Source organism: Pongo pygmaeus, chromosome 6 (genome assembly GCF_028885625.2).
Source record: "Pongo pygmaeus isolate AG05252 chromosome 6, NHGRI_mPonPyg2-v2.0_pri, whole genome shotgun sequence".
Classification (NCBI taxonomy): domain Eukaryota; kingdom Metazoa; phylum Chordata; class Mammalia; order Primates; family Hominidae; genus Pongo; species Pongo pygmaeus.
The window spans coordinates 57,583,540-57,600,154 of NC_072379.2; the positions used below are offsets into that span (position 1 = coordinate 57,583,540).

Genomic DNA, 16,615 nt, shown 5'->3' on the forward strand with positions numbered 1-16,615 from the left:
TCAACAGTTGCATTGAGGCAGATTTTGTTATATTCTGTCATTTATATAGTGGCATATGGAAAATACGTGGACTTTGACATCACCTAGATATGGCTTCAAATTCCACCTTTGCTACTCAATAGCTGAGGGGGCATGAGAAAATTATTTAACCTGGGACTGAGTTTACTCATATGGATATGTCTTACATAAAGCTCTGGCCTTAGGGCTTGTCTAAGAATAGTGTCACAGTCAAGAAAAGGTGTGCTGTCTGTTAGTGAACGGCTATGAGGTGTTCTGTAACAAGGGAGCCCATTTAATTGTATTTAACCCAGACTTTCCCAAATGTTTTTCCTTATAAAATCTGTTAATATGTTACAGAATTGGTATTCCATAAAGGACCCTGTGGGAAATCCTGGCTTGCATAATGCCAGACATATTTGATGTAAGAAATCCATTTTGCTTCCCTTTTCCAGCTTAGTGTTGGCCAGTCAGAATTTTCACTGGACACCTACCAGGCAACTTAAAGTAGAACTCTTGGGGTTTTGTGCCTTCACACCCTCCATCCCAACTCCTTCCATAGTCTTCCCGATCTCCAATCATGGCCCCACTATTCATGTATTAGTTTCCTAGGGATGCTGTAACAAAACATGACCATCTGGGTAACTTAACAGAAATTTATCATCTCACAGTTCTGAATGCTGAAGTCCAAAATTAATGTGTCAGCAGGACCATGCTCCTCTTGAAACCTGTAGGCTACGATCTTCCCTGCCTCTTCTAGCTGTTGATGTTTACCAGCAATCCTGCGCTTCTTGGCTTGCAGATACATCACTTAGCGTCTGCCTCTTCGTCACATGCCATTCTCCTCTATAGTTCCCTCCTCTTATTATAAGGACAGGAGTTAGATTGGATGAAAGCCCTGCCCTAATCCAACTCCAGTATAATCTCATTGTAGCTAATTATTAGGTTGGTGTAAAGTTACTTTTAATTAAAAGTAGTGTGGCCTGTAATCCCAGCACTTTGGGAGGCCGAGGTGGGCAGATCACGAGGTCAGGAGATCGAGACCATCCTGGCCAACATGGTGAAACCCCACCTCTACTAAAATGCAAAAAATCAGCTGGGAATGATAGCACACACCTGTAGTCCCAGCTACTTGGGAGGCTGAGGCAGGGGAATTGCTTGAACCCGGGAGGCAGAGGTTGCATAAGCCAAGATCGCGCCACTGCACTCCACCCTGGCAACCAAGCGAGACTTGTCTCAAAAAAAAAAAAAAAAGTAATGGCAAAAACCACAATTACTTTTGCATTAACCTTACTACATCTGCAAAGACCCTATCCTCAAATAAGGTCATATTCTGAGGTACTAGGAGTTAGAACTTCAAAATATCTTCAACTCAGTGCATAACAATCCATGCAGTTACTCTGGGCAGAAAACAGGTGCCATCCTTGTACTTCTTTCCCTCAGCCATTATGTCTGGTCTATGAGCAAATACTCATAGATCTGCCTTCACAATGTAGCTGACCGTTTCTCATTACCTCCTCTGCTACTCCTTGACCCCAGCCTTTCTCATATCTCCTGGGTTATAACAATGGCCTCTTATTAGGTATCCTGGTTCCATCCTGATTCTCCTTAAGCCTACTTGTTAGATAGCAACCAGAGCAATCATGTCACAGTGTAAATCCAATGATATTCCTCCCTTGCTCTAAACTCTCCATTGGTCTCCCATTATCATTAGAATAAAATGCTAACACAGATGAAAGAAGATAAGACTCTCAGAGCTCTGCTTTATCTATCTCTCTAGCCTCATTGTGTACCACTCCCTCCCCTATTGACTGTGCCCACCAACCCACAGTAAGCAACTTGTTTGCACTGCAGGGCTTTTGTACTGTTTCCTCAAGGCTGGCTCCCTCTCATTCTCAGATCATCTACCCAGAGATGTATTTCCCACTCATTGTTAGCTGAAACACTTGCACCCCATCTGGCAGAGAGCAGAGAAAGTTTTTTTCTTTTTTTAAATTTAAAAAAAAATTTTTTTTTTTTTTGAGACAGAGTCTTACTCTGTTGCCCAGGCTGGAGTGCAGTGGTGCAATCTCAGCTCACGCAACCTCCACCTCCTGGGTTCAAGCGATTCCCCTGCCTCAACCTCATGAGTAGCTGGGATTACAGGCGTGTGCCACCATGCCCAGCTAATTTTTGTATTTTTAATAGAGACGGGTTTCACCATGTTGGCCAGGCTGATCTTAAACTCTTGACCTCAAGTGATCTGCCTACCTTGACCTCCCAAAGTGCTGGGATTACAGGCATAAGCCATCATGCTGGGCCCAGAGAGAGTTTTGTCACCACTCATGAAGCGAAGCTCACAGGAAACAAAAGGAGAGAAACAGGAATGAGATAGCTGTCCCTGGGAGGGAAAGGATCAATAACGAATGGGTATCCACAAATCAGATTTACATAAGAGTCACAATCCAAACAAATGATTTTCTTCTGCTAATCTGAATTTGGAAAGGAAATTCCTACCTAGAAGAAGAGATCCGAGAGAGCTGATCTTGGTTTAAAAAACAACAACAACAAAAAACTCTTAACCTTTTGTTGTTTTTTTATTAGTTGTCTCAGGATCTCATCTGCAGGTTTTGGAACTAGTGGGGTGTCGCAGCCACCCCATGTTGGCTGCCAGAAACTGTAAGGGGAGAAAAAGAATATCTTTTCCTTATCCATCACAAGGTTCATGGCTGAGACCCCTATAACAAATACAAAGAAAAAAAAAAAGACAGATTAAATGGGAAAAGTATAAAAGTTGTATTTAATGTAAGTTTTCAGTGACACAGAAACCTTCAGAAAACGAAGCCCCAAGGACCCAGGGAAAACCGTGTGTGTTTAGGGACAGTTGTGCAGAAATGTAATTGGAGGACAAAAGAGTGTGATCTAATAGTAATAAACTGGGGAACTCAGCAAGGCCTATTTGTTCAGATTCTTTTCAGCCTCAGTGTGACATTCCTTCCCTCTGGGTATAGGGCAGGACCCCTCTGGAATGAGGGTCTTATGACCTACTTTCAGGGGAAGTAGGTCAGAGAATTCTTTCATGGCCAGCTCTCAGGAGAAAAAGGTGGGAAAAGGTCAGAGAGCAGCCTTCCTGCTTCTGCTGTTTTTTCAATTTCCTGCTGTTTAAAATACTCACTATGCCAAGGTGCCATTATTTTGGGGTATCATGTTGTGAGCCCCGACACCTCGGTTCCTTGCTTTACCGCTTAACTAACTGTGAACCTGAGCAAATCACTTAAATTCTCTGAGGATCAGTATCTCATATATAAAATGAGATGACAAGGTAAAGTTGTTTCTAACCCTTACCTACCTGGTTAGAAATAAAAAATATAAAGCAATCAGCACAGTGTTTTGTACATGGTAAGCATTCAGTAATTGTTAGCTATTAACTGGCATCATTATATGATAGTACCTTTAGTCACAGGCATGGCCCTTCTATTTCAAAACTGTTGAAAAACATTTTGGGATAATGTTTACATTTTACTTTCCACCACATGCCCACTTAAATTTCCCTTCTGGTTGGAGTGGGATTTCAAGGTAAAGCTCCAGACTGTGGTGTCAGATTATATTATTTTCTCCTCTTCCTGATTTTTCTCATTCTCTCCCTGCCACACACCTCTAGTTTCCTTTTCCTGCACATCCAAGGATACAGTGGCAGAGATAGGGATGACTAATTCGTTAGAGAGATTAGACACCACCGTCTGATGCCAGAGAGGAACCTGTGAAAAGGAGATAGGCGTGTCTCAGTGCCACTTCAGCAGAATGTTGCCCTTTACCTTGCATGCTATGACTGTGGCCTCCCTGGGAAGAGAGTACTTCAAGAGTGTTGTCCAGGGTGTCAACATAGTTAGACTCTGTCCCTTAAATCAATCAATCAATAAATAAACTCCTGGGCTCAAGGGATCCACCCGCCTTGGCCTCCCAAAGTGCCAGGATTACAGGCATGAGCCAATGTGCCGGGCAATAACTATTTTAATTGCAGCTACAATGGTTATTATATGAAAGATATGTATCCTTTGATTGGAGTAATCGATAGTGTAAAGTGGGGAAGTGGAAACGAGTGAAGGGGAGAATATAAGGCTGATTTAAAGACCTGCTCTTTGTTTGTTTGTCCTCATCCTGCAGGTTTTGTTTTTGATTCTTTTTTCTTTGGCAAAACACACACCTCCAGTGGCATTTTCAGGTTTCTTTTCTTGAGGTCTTGCAAATCTGATTATGTTACTGGTTGATCAGGTAGGGGACAACTGGCCAGGATTTTCCTTTTTTGTCTCTTCTGCTGGTCAGGTCGATTGGAATTGGAGTGTGAGCTAGTGGAAAAATATCATCTAGCTCATTTTACCAATAATGAAGATGAGCCCAGTGTGTGCAGCTAAATGTTTAACAATTGGCTGTCTGAGAAAAAGAAGGCCTGATTTCTGGTGTTTGCTGGTTACTGTGGTATAAATACTCCTACCATAGTTGATTTCAAGCTACCAACAAGATTACTGAACACATAGTTGGAAAAAGATGCCCAGAAGCAAACCATCATATGTGTAATCTGATCACATATGATCACTCTAGATCACAGATAATAGTAAAATGTAGTAAAATCATTAGGAAATGATAAGTTTTGAGTACTTTGAACATACGTTTTAAAATGTAACTTCCTCAATAACAGTTTAATTGTTAACGGTGGCTCTGTTGAACAACTGACTCTCAACATTCCTGAAAATTTAACCATCAGCTCTCTTGCGCTGGCTGGAGCACATCAGGCGGGACCCAGAGAAGTTACTGTCTTACCAAGGTCCTCGGATGAGTCATGGCAGGACCTGGATTATTACAGAGTTGTTTCTAAAAATCAGACTTCTCTAGACAGATTTACTTATCAATGTTTCTTTTTATTCATTTGTTTATTTCTTTACTCCATCCTTTAACAATCCATAGAAGGGATTTAGGACTATTACAGGCTGTTATTATCTATTGAGACAGTGAGAGTCAGAATATTTGAATATATCTGGAATAAAGGTGGGAGAGTAGGCTGAGGGCGATGGCTCACACCTGTAATCCCAGCACTTTGGGAGGCCAAGGCTGGTGGATCACCTGAGATCAGGAACCTGAGGTCAGCCTGGCCAACGTGGTGAAACCCCGCCTCTACTAAAAATACAAAAATTAGCTAGGTGTAGTGGTGAGTGCCTGTAATCCCAGCTACTTGGGGGGCTGAGGCAAGAGAATCGCTTGAACCGAGGAGGCGGAGGTTGTAGTGAGCTGAGATCGCACCACTGCACTCCAGTCTGGGTGGCAGAGCGAGACTCTGTCTCAAAAAAAAAATAAAATAAAATAAAATGATGGGAGAGTGGAAAGCAGATGAGATTTAGAGCCATAAGTAAATTCTGGCTTTGAGTCTTGGCCTTGTCATCTTGATCAAGTTAGTTACTCCCTGGTAGAAGTTTTCTAATCTGAAGATGAAGGAACTGGACCACATGAACATTTAATATCTTGTAGGTCTAAAACATGGTTCCGTATTTAGATTCATCAATTCAATAATATTTGCTTAGTACCAACTATATGCACTCTCATTATGAACGGTACTCCAGGCAGAATGAAATACAGGTATGATAATAAATATTATTATAATAGCATCTCACATTTATGCAGAGCCTTCTGATTTACCGAAGAGAAAATTTACTTTGAGTTTCTGGGCTTCTGTGGCTTTAGGAGATCAGGACATATCTTAACAGAATGTTAGAGAAAGAAGAAGCTATTCTAGAAGTACAAATAGAACCTTATTCCTAGGAAACAGAAGAGGTCATACCCAGGTAGTAGTAAGGAATAAGGAATAAGCACTTTTTCTGCCATGTCTAGCAGTTGCTTCACTTTGTATTTTTAAAAAAGCAACAAAATTATTTTTTTCTGAGTATAAAATTTTTGTGGAAAATTTAGAAATTACTAAGAAGTATTAAATAAGGAAAAAAACCATATATCCAATCTAATATCCTGCTTTTCTTTACCTAATAATATTTTATCATATTTTTCAAAACATTCTTAGTAGAATCATTTTAATTGCTGTATGTATAATAATTTTGTCTTTTTGGTGTATAGTAACTTATCTGATGTCTTATTGTTGGAAATTTTATTTATTGACAATTTTTATTATTCTAAAGAACACTGGATAAATAGCTTTGTTCCATATCAAAAATCATACATTGGACACATGATTTTCAACTTTAATATTTAAGGTTTAGTAAGACAATTTTAGCAAATTATATACTTTTGACCTTTAGATTCTTTGATTCTATCGATATTGTTTTGTATTTACCTAGATTTTATTCTGTTTCTAAATATTTATTAAGAAGAACATTGTGTTTGAATTCTTCAATATGATATGTTTGAACTGGAAATAGCACCACTGTTTTCATATTATTTCAAGTAGGTATGATAAAGTGTAGGGTTAACAATTTTCTTTTTCAACTTTCTGTGGGAGTTATCCTCTATCTGGTATAAAGTTTGTTGGTTTAGAAATTGCTCAATAAATGTTCAATAAATAAGAAGATTCATGCTAATTTAGGATAAGCAAAAACATATGAGAGGGTGTTTAAAAAACCCACTTCTCCGTTTATGATACTAGCTTTCATTCTTATAAAGAGAGATAAGAGCTAAGCACAGTTCAGGAATTCTGACTGTTGAATGAGAACTGTAAAATGAAGTATGTCGGCGCTTCAATTCACCTACATGGGAAACCATGACTCAGATAGTTATTTGATTAAATACTAATGAGATCTACTAAATTGATCCAATTCTTACTTTTATGTATTAGATTTATGTCAATTAAAACAGGACCAGTTTTACCTGTTTTCCTTTTTTAACATCTTTGAGTCAACATCTGCTTACAAGGGAAGTGCTGTAACTACCCTGGTTATTTAAATATTAATGGCTTCCATTAAAGGGGGCTAGGGATTGGCAACAGGAAGATTGAGAAATTAGATGGCATGATTGGTTTCTTGTTTCTGTCCCCAGGAAAAAAAAAAAAAACCTCTTACTGGAAGAGCTTCTTCCATTATTTTTTGTAAATATTGCATATATATATATTTTTTCTGAACCAGTTAGAGAGTAAGATTGTTGATTTCAGGCATCCCTTGAAAGTAGCTATGCTATAAAAGCATCAGTGTAAACAAGTTCATGTAATTTAAAAAAATGTTTTCACAGTGCCATGGAGGTCATTACCCTGGGGCTTCTTGATTACCCTGGGGCTTCTTGGGAACCTAATTTCAGTTCCTAAATTCATTTTGTTCTTTATTATAGTCAGTAATAGGCAAAAGCAATTTTTAGCTCCATACTGGATTTGGTTGGCCTTATTTACATTAAGTGTGGGGAATTCTAGTAAGTTAACCCTGAGAGACATGACAAGGGTTATATATTCAATCACATTATAATTATAAACCTTTATCTTACTGGAGAAATGTGCCTGAAAAGCTTTTAAAATTTGCTATAACCAATATTTTCATGTTATGCCAAATTGGGTTCTAATAAGCATGTCGTTAAAAGATTTTTACACGTTTTGTATTTTTAAGATGTTCTAATGGCTTGGCATTTTAAAGCACTGAGCAAAAGCAGGCATTATATTTGCATAATTGTGTATCGCTTCTTCCATCCAGAAATGTGAATGTGTGGAGTACCCATTCATTTCATGTATTTGATTTAGAATGTACAGCTAAGAACACAGATCATGTTTAAATAGCAGGAGTTCAGAGTCATGTAACGGCCCTGGTGTGCTTGTCATAATTCCCTACTTAGCAAGGTCAGGATTAGGGTGAGACAAGAGAGACACTACCTCAGGTGTAAAACTTAAGAAAGTGTCAAAAAAACCTCAAGATTAGTAATATTTTAATGTAATAGTTTAAAAACTGTATAATACAGAGAAAAATTAATGATAATAAAAATGGTCAACATTTTAGATCAAAATGAGATCTGACCCTGCATCTGTACCTCCCTCACTTCTCCCTAGTTCTGGCCTTGAGTGGGGTCAAGTCCTGGTTTCTCTACTTTCGTGTCCTTGCATGAGACACTCTTTTGACTCAAGTTTTCCTTATCTGAATTTGGTGACAATAATCCTCACTTTCCTGGTGTCAAGGATTTTTTCCTTGGCCAAATTTTAGTCAGGCTTCTGAATCTTCTGCTAGGCCCATTTGTTCACTTCCTTGTAAAATCCAGTTTTAGCAAAGGACACTGGTTAAGTCATTTTACCAAGAACCACCAACATCAACATCTGATCGCCTCAATGTCTGACCAGGTTTCTCATCCTGCACCATCCCCCAGGTGATGTCTGATCACCCTGGCCTGTCTTCAGTGAGAATCCTATTAGATTTAGCCAGATCCACCTTACCCCAATGCTTCCTTTGAGTAATTTTCCATCCACTGACCCCCACACTGCTCCTTGGCTATAAATTCCCACTGGCCCGTGCTGCATTTGGAGTTGAGCCCAATCTCTCTTCCTTGCTGCAAGACTGTTGACTGCAAGGTCCCTGTGCCTATCATTATCCTGATAAAGTCTTCGTCTGCATGCTTTAACAAATACCATTCAGTCATTTTTCTCTAACACTGGTGGAATTAGGAGATTCAAATCATCTACAAATACATGGGAAAGCCCACTATAAATATAATTTACATATTGATGTTCAAGTAAATAATTATACAATTTTATGCCATTATTATTATCATCTCAGATGAATATTCTAAGCAAACATCAGACTTGAAGATCTTTGGAAAGCTTTGTGCTAATGGTTTGGGGCCTAATGTCTTTAATTTACTTATCAGCTAGCAATAAGGAGAGGGACCTAAGGGTAGTTGTATGACCCCCACCCCCTTTCTTTCTTCCTTCCTGTTTTTGTTGTTGTTCTTTGATACAAACTGAACATAACCAGAAATCCATTGCTTCTTTGAAATTTCCCTGCAAGGTGTGCATGGATGCCTGGGGTCTCACCTTTGCTTAAGCTGTTTCCACCCACCCATGATGCCTTTCCCATTTCTCCCACCTGTCTGAGAACCATTCACCTTTTATCCATATCCAACTTGGGTAAGGCCTTTCTATGATCTTTCAGCCTGAAATGTGCTCTCAATCCTCTGACCTTCTGTGGTGGCATAATGGTTTCTACCACCCATTTATGGTCAGTTACAGAGTTCTTGTTGTTCTGAGTCTTTATCTAATCCTCCATTGAATTTACTTTCCAAACTGCATTTTAAAAAATGTCAACGATTCACTCCTATAATCCCAGCACTTTGGGAGGCTGAGGTGGGAGGATTGCTTGAGCTCAGGAGGTCAAGGCAGCAGTGAGCCGTGATTGTGCTACTGTACTCTAGCTTGAGCAACAGAGCAAGACTCTGTTTAAAAAAAAAAAAAAATCAGTAATTGAAAAATTACTGACATTGTAAATCCCTTGAAGAATCTCCCATTAGCCTTTGAATTTAAGAGTAAGCAGGGATTGGGTGTGCTTATTTATGGTGCTATCCAAGGTCCTAGCAGAGAGCCGTTACACAGTAATTTTTTTAAGTGAATGAATGAATTTCTTACATGTAAAAGGGCCAGGTAAATATTTACTCTTATGATTCATTTTTGGAATGCTGTTTTTATCCTAGACACTGAGAGATGGTTGGTACCATGTGGAAGGTGATTGTTTCGCTAGTCCTGTTGATGCCTGGCCCCTGTGATGGGCTATTTCGCTCCCTATACAGAAGTGTTTCCATGCCACCTAAGGGAGACTCAGGACAGCCATTATTTCTCACCCCTTACATTGAAGCTGGGAAGATCCAAAAAGGTAAGTAAGTTTAATTAAATCAGAAAACCACTGGCATGAGTTCAACAGTTTTTTTCTTTTTTTTTTTTTTTTTGAGACAAAGTCTCGCTCTGTCACTAGGCTGGAGGGCAGTGGCGCGATCTCGGCTCACTGCAACCTCCGCCTCCCGGGTTCAAGGAATTCTCCTGCCTCAGCCTCCTGAGTAGCTGGGATTATAGGCGCAAGCCACCGTGCCCAGCTAATTTTTGTATTTTTAGTAGAGAGGGGGTTTCACCATGTTGGCCAGGATGGTCTCGATCTCTTGATCTCGTGATTCGCCCACCTCGGCCTCCCAAAGTGCTGGGATTACAGTTGTGAGCCACCGCACCTGGCCAATAGTTTTTCTTAAAACAAGTAACCCATAGGATGCAAAATATATTTCAGTATTTTTACTCAGTTGTTTTATTTCAAATATATATATATATATTTTTTGTTTGTTTGTTTGTTTGAGACAGAGTCTTGCTCTGTCGCCCAGGCTGGAGGGCAGTGGTGCCATCTCTGCTCACTGCAACCTCTGCGTCCTGGGCTCAAGCGATTCTCCTGCCTCAGCCTCCCGAGTAGCTGGGATTACAGGTGCCCACCACCATGCCTGGCTAATTTTTGTATTTTTAGTAGAGATGGGGTTTCACCATGTTGGCCAGGCTAGTTTTGAACTCCTAACCTTTGGTGATCCACCCTCCTCAGCCTTCAAAAGTGCTGGGATTATAGGCATGAGCCACCGCACCCGGCCTATTTCAAATATTAATGACTTGATGTCATATGTTGTCTGAGTTTTTAGCTAAAATGAGAATTAGCCAGGGTTGAATTACCTGCATGGTTGAGTTGCAGCATTTTATTTATAAGACTAGTAGAGTGCCTGTCCCCCAGTGGGCACTCAATGCTAATACTATCCTTAAAACTTACTATGAGTCAATCACTGGTTCCAAGCTTTCTGCATGAACTTATTTAAACATCTCAACATCCCAGGGAGGTGGACCCATTTTACACATGTGAAACCAAGGCAGAAAGAGATTGAGCTACTAGCCAGAGTTCATGCAGATACCAGCTGGTGTGTAGGCTTCATACTCAGCCTCACTGCAGCCTCCCTGCTGTGCCCCGTTATCCAGCAAGTCTAGGCCTTAGTTTTCTCATTAAGATAAGATGGAGATTTCACAACTTACCCAACTTGCAGAGATGTTATGAAAATCCAACAAGATAAGGCACGTGAAAATTTTTTGTACTCTATAAATTGTTCTCCAAATATCAGTGTTTGCAAATGGCTTTATTTAGAGATTGTGGATTTTTCTATTGTTATTACTAATAGGAAAAGAGGTATCACTTAGTGTTATCAGAGACTAAAATTTATGACCTGCATCTGCTCTTTTTTTTTTTTTTTTTTTTTTTTTTTTTTGAGGCAGAATCTTGCTCTGTCGCCAGGCTGGAGTGCAGTGGTGCAGCCTCGGCTCACTGCACTCTCTGCCTCCTGCGTTCAAGCGATTCTCCTGCCTCAGCCTCCTGAGTAGCTGGAACTACAGGCATGCGCTACCACGCCTGGCTAATTTTTATATTTTTAGTAGAGATGGGGTCTACTTGTTGCCTTGTTGGCCAAGCTTGTCTCAAACTCCTGACCTCAAGTCATCCGCCTGCCTCGGCCTCCCAAAGTGCTGGGATTATAGGCATGAGCCACTGCCCCCGGCCCTGTATCTGCTCTTAATGCTTCTTTGTGCTTAATCACTGTGCAGGTAAATGATTTCAACTTTCTGGACTTCAGTAGGTTCCTGAACTATAAAACAGTAGACAGGTAGCTATTCTGAGGAGATATTTGCAAAGAGCAGCAGAGAAATGGGGTAGTGGCTGGAGGGAGCCCTGGGGTCCAGGAAGGGTCTTTAACAGAATAGGAGAGAATGTTTATTTGCTGATGGAAATGATGAGTGGGGAATTGGTTTGGTTTGGGGAACCATTGTTGGAGACTGTGTTTAAGAAGGTGAGAGACAGGGATCTGGCACACAGGGGCCCCAAGGTTGTCCCTTGTGGTGGGAAGGCCGAGATAGTGACTGTGAAGCTGGCAGGTTGGCAGATGTGATGGGAATGAAGAAGAACACTGGAAATTTTAGACAAATGGTCATTTTAAAGATCAAAAGCAAATCTAAATACTCTATAAAGAAGTTTAAAATAAAGCAAATTTTATTTATTCAAAGTATTCTCACAGCCAATAGGATGTCATTGTTTTTTGGTTTTCATTTTACACGAAGACATTCTTGTATTTTAAGGGTATGTGTAAGTGCTGTTCATATGTCTTTTTCTGAAATACACACTGGCTTCAAGTTTCACCATCTCTTTTCTAAGGAAAGATGAAAAACTTTGATAATATATTTAGTGTATTTTAAAAAGGACTGATTTTTACCTCACAAAAGAAGTCATGGGAAGACGGCTGCCCCACCGTATGGGCTGATACCATTAAGATGCTTGTGAAGAGGCAAAGTGTCGTTAACTCAAACCCTCCAAATTGGATTACATGCACGTATTTCAGCTTCCTTAACAAGTGGATTCTGATGGCTTAGATTTATGTTCATTAACAGTAAATCAAAGCAAACCATTTAATGTAGGGATGAAAAGGAGTTAAGTAATTGTTATAACCAAATTCTACCAATCCACATATGAGGAAATTGAGACTGAAATACTTTACCCGAGTTGCCCAGTGGAATGTGTGCAACAGAGTTGGGTAGCAGAGATGGGTTTAGGACCCAAATCTTCTGACTTCTGCTCTGTGATTTGCCTACTGTAATTTAGTTCTGTTTGTTTCAGAAGCTTCTAAAGTGTTCTTCTAAAGTGACCAGATGCATACACACAAAACAATTAAGGAATTAGGCAGTGCATACTAAAGTACTAAAGTATTACATTTGAAGTAAGTGCACTGGAGATGCGGAGGAGGAACCTATCCCTGTTGGTTGGCATAATCGAGGGAGAAAATACTAAAGCTGTCGTAGTTGTAAAAATAATAAGTAGCTAACATTTAGTCATTATATCCCTAGTACCTAGCATAGTACCTATACATAATAGGTATGTATAAATATGTATGGAATTTAAATTTGGGTACCAACCATGTGCCAGGCATTGTGCTTTACATCCATTAGCTCATTTAGTTCTCAGAGCAACCCTAATGAAGAATCCATAAGCATTGTTCCCATTTTACAAATGAGAACACTGAGGCCTGGAGAAATCAAATATCTTGCCTAGGGCCATAAAACTATTAAGTGGCAGAGCTGGAATTAAAACCTATACTGGCCAACCCCAGGGCCCGTGGTATGAACCACTATGCTATATGAGCAGCTCCGAATTAAGCCCTATACTGGCCAACCCCAGAGCCCATGGTATGAACCACTATGCTATATGACCAGCTCTGGACTTCAGAGTGTTGGGTAAGATTTACGTAAATAGCGAAAGGTCTGTGCGTACCAAATGAGAGAAACAGCTTAAACAAAGGCATTAAGTGAAAGTGACCATGGTGTTTCTGTATCATACATCTGGTAGAACCAAGTAAAAAGAATACAGAGAAATCTATCTGAGAGACTACTGACATCCCTCCTGTTCCTGTCTTTCTTGCCTATGAGCATTTCTCAGTTATGGGTATTAGCAGCAGCCAAGAAAGATTCCAAGGGAGGTAGTTTTTATCTTCCACCCTCCCATGTCAAGATTGGTAGATCTTCATCTGATGATTGACAACATTTAAAATATTAAATCTGTGTATAATATCACTTCCTGAAGTTATGTTACACAGTCAAATTCTTTGAACAGAATTTTAAGTGGCTGATTCAAAATCTGGTACATCTGGGTATTGAAATGTAGCCCTGACAACATAATTAAGGATAATTTTATTCATCCGCTTTGCTGAAAGTTCAGGAAGCTCTGGACAGATGGTCAGCTCACTCCCCTAAATCCCTTTTGTTTATCGAGTCTGTCAAAACCCTAGGAATGTGAGTCTTATTATTGCAATGGAACATTTTCGAGATAAACAGTAGCTCACAAAAAAACAAGGGAAATTTTTATTTTTTAAATCCCCAATTAGCTGGCTTAGTTTTGTGTGATTGTAATTGCATGTTTACTTTCTCTGAAGCTGGAATAAATCTTTACTCCCTGAAACAAAATGAATGTAGGAGGCACATTTTAGCTTGTTTATAAACACTGCAGTTTCACACTTTAAAGACTATTTTACTGGTAGGTCCTAATTTATTGTTACTTATGATCTGATAATGTCTGTCCACACTGGTGATAACTTGAGTGTTTATGAATCTGACATGCATGCTGATTAGCTGGTTCAAGCCCTTTGTTGGTCACACTCCAATGTTTTTGAAAGTGTTAATATCACAAACACTGGTTGCAGCAGTAAAAAACAAGGAGGAAGTAAAATCACTTCAAAGAAAACCTTTTCCTTTTTAAAACTGTTCTAAACATTTGTACTGTGAGTCATGGTGCCGGAAAGATAGAAACTCCTCCATCTTGGGAGTTTGTTTTCCACATTCCATTAATAGAAGGATGCACAGGACATTCGAAAATATAAAAAGTCATTTTAGTTGATGACATTTTTAATTATTTTACTGGGATTTAGTTAGTGGAAATTTAAAATTTGAAACAGGGCAAAACTTTTTTTATGGGCTAGAGAAAAGTTCTAAATTTCTTAAGATCTTTTAGCAAGGTCTGCCTTAGGAGGTTTTTGTAGAAATAAGCTAATCTTAGTGCATTGTCAGTAGGGCTTGTTTTAGTTCATTCATTTATTGACTTGTTCATCCATTCATTTGTTAACATTCATTCATTAGAAAGTATTTATTGAACGTCTTAGGTGTGTAAATCAGCATGCCGAGTCCCAAGGTATGCAAAGTTAAATAAGACAAATTCCCCACTTTCCAACCTCCTGACCTAGGAGGGAAGGTCTGAAATATACTCAAGTAAAAGGTAGTAGAGAAGCTACTTTGGCATCCTCGGGAAGGGGGGGATGAGTGAACATCTGAATCATTTGAGAGCAATCCGTGGACCCTGTGTGGTGCTGGTCTTGGGAGAGATAGATTGATTCAATCATCCTCTCCTCTGTTCCATTCCCTCCAGCTCCTTTCTATTATATATTTTCTCTTTTTCTCATTATACTTTGACCTTTCTCATTTTTCTGTGTCGTCTTTCTCAAATCCTTTTCTTCCCATTTACCTCTCTGTGGTCCACATCTCATTTCCAATCCACAGTTTTTACTTCTCTACTCTCCTTTTTTTTGGGGAGGTGGGGGGTGGTATCTGTTTCATTTTGAGAAGATTAATAGTTTTGCTAAAAATATTTCAAAAGCATTTTAAAGGCTGCCCAGCCCTGGGGGGTGATCTTTCTCTGGGCTAATTAAGAGTGGAAGTGAAGAAGGGGAGAAGAAAAACGACAGATGGTGGGAAGAGTAGGAGGGGAGGAGTGGCAAAAACCACTTTCCCCAAACACCTCCCTTTTCTTTCTCATAAAATCCTCACCTCTCTCTCTTTTTCTTTGGCTTTTTTTCTGATAGAGGAGGGATAGACCTCATTGGGAACAGAATGTGAAGACCTACAGAGGTTGCATTAAGCAATCTTCCCTGGGAGAACCAGGCTGAGCCAGAAAAAGGAAATTCTTCTAGACTTCACTTGGAGTGGCCAAAGGCTAATGATAACTTTCCCTTCCAATTGACTGAACCCGTATTTTATGTGCAGTGCTAGGCTAAGGGTTCATATGCATTTTTGTTGTTTGATCCTCACAGAAAGCCCGGGGTAGCGGAATCAGTATTTATATTTTGCATAAAAGGAAAGAGGCTCAGAGAGAGGAGCAACTTGCTGGGGAGTCCTAATCTAGTTAGAATTCCAAACCCAGGTCTGTCAGTCTAGGAAACCCATGCTCTTCTATTGTGCTAGCCTAACAGGACCTTCAAGGACCACCTGTTGAGACCTTTCTTTTGTCCCCACGACCTCCTCTGCTCAGAGGTGCTCCCTGTTCCTAGTCAGCAGGTGCATTTCACAGATAGCAAGAGTAGTTCTGCTCCCTACCTGCCAGCTTCTTTCTATAGGTTTTACATGTGGGGGCTCTTTTAATCCAGGTGGCCCACAGGCAGTCCATCTTCCATAGAGGAGAAACTGAAGTACAGGGAGGTTAAATGCCTGTACGGAGGGTCACCAGCTGGTCGATAGGAGCGCTAGGATCAGCAAAGGAACTGTGTGGTCTAGATGAGAGGTTTTCCTTTTGAGAGGCATGCCTATATATATGTTTTTTTGTTTTGAGACAGGGTCTTGCAGTGTCATCCAGGCTGGAGTGCAGTGGCATGATCATGGCTCACTGCAGCCTTGACCTCCTGGGCTCAAGCGATCCTCCCACCTCAGCCTCCCGAGTTCCTGGGACTACAAGCACTGCCACCATGCTCAGCTAAGAGGCATGCCTCTTTTAAAATAGGAACTAGTGGTCCCAAAACATCAGTGTGCTGGTAAAAGTTTAGCAACCAGCCCTTGCAGTCAGGACCCTGACTTGTAGCATCTCTTCCCGTGAGTGTAAATATTGTCACCTTGGCTTATTTTATCCTATCAGTGTTGTCTCTGAATGCTGAGCTGGGAAAAGATGCTAACAATTAGCCTTCCAGAGCCTAAGGGCTCCACCTACCATCAAAGGCATTTTAGTTGATGGCATGTGAGGAGTCAAGCTTCCTGACCTACTAACCAGTTTCCAACTTAATATGGCTCAGACTTACATCGCTTTTCTTGAGTGACTGGTTCCTACTGGGGACACATTCTTTGTCACCACTAAAGGATTCTTCTCCTTCGCCACCA

General features: G+C 40.2%; 1 protein-coding gene across 3 annotated transcripts in view; it reads left to right on the top strand.

Annotated features, from left to right (window-relative positions):
* CPVL (carboxypeptidase vitellogenic like) overlaps positions 1–16,615 on the top strand; it is a 205,503-nt gene that overhangs the window by 64,667 nt on the left and 124,221 nt on the right. For all 3 annotated transcript variants that reach the window (XM_054494678.2, XM_054494677.2, XM_054494679.2), the window contains one exon: positions 9,625–9,803. In XM_054494678.2, coding sequence (XP_054350653.1) covers positions 9,635–9,803 — 169 coding nt within the window. In that variant the 5' untranslated portion in view covers positions 9,625–9,634. The remainder of the gene's footprint in view (positions 1–9,624; positions 9,804–16,615) is intronic.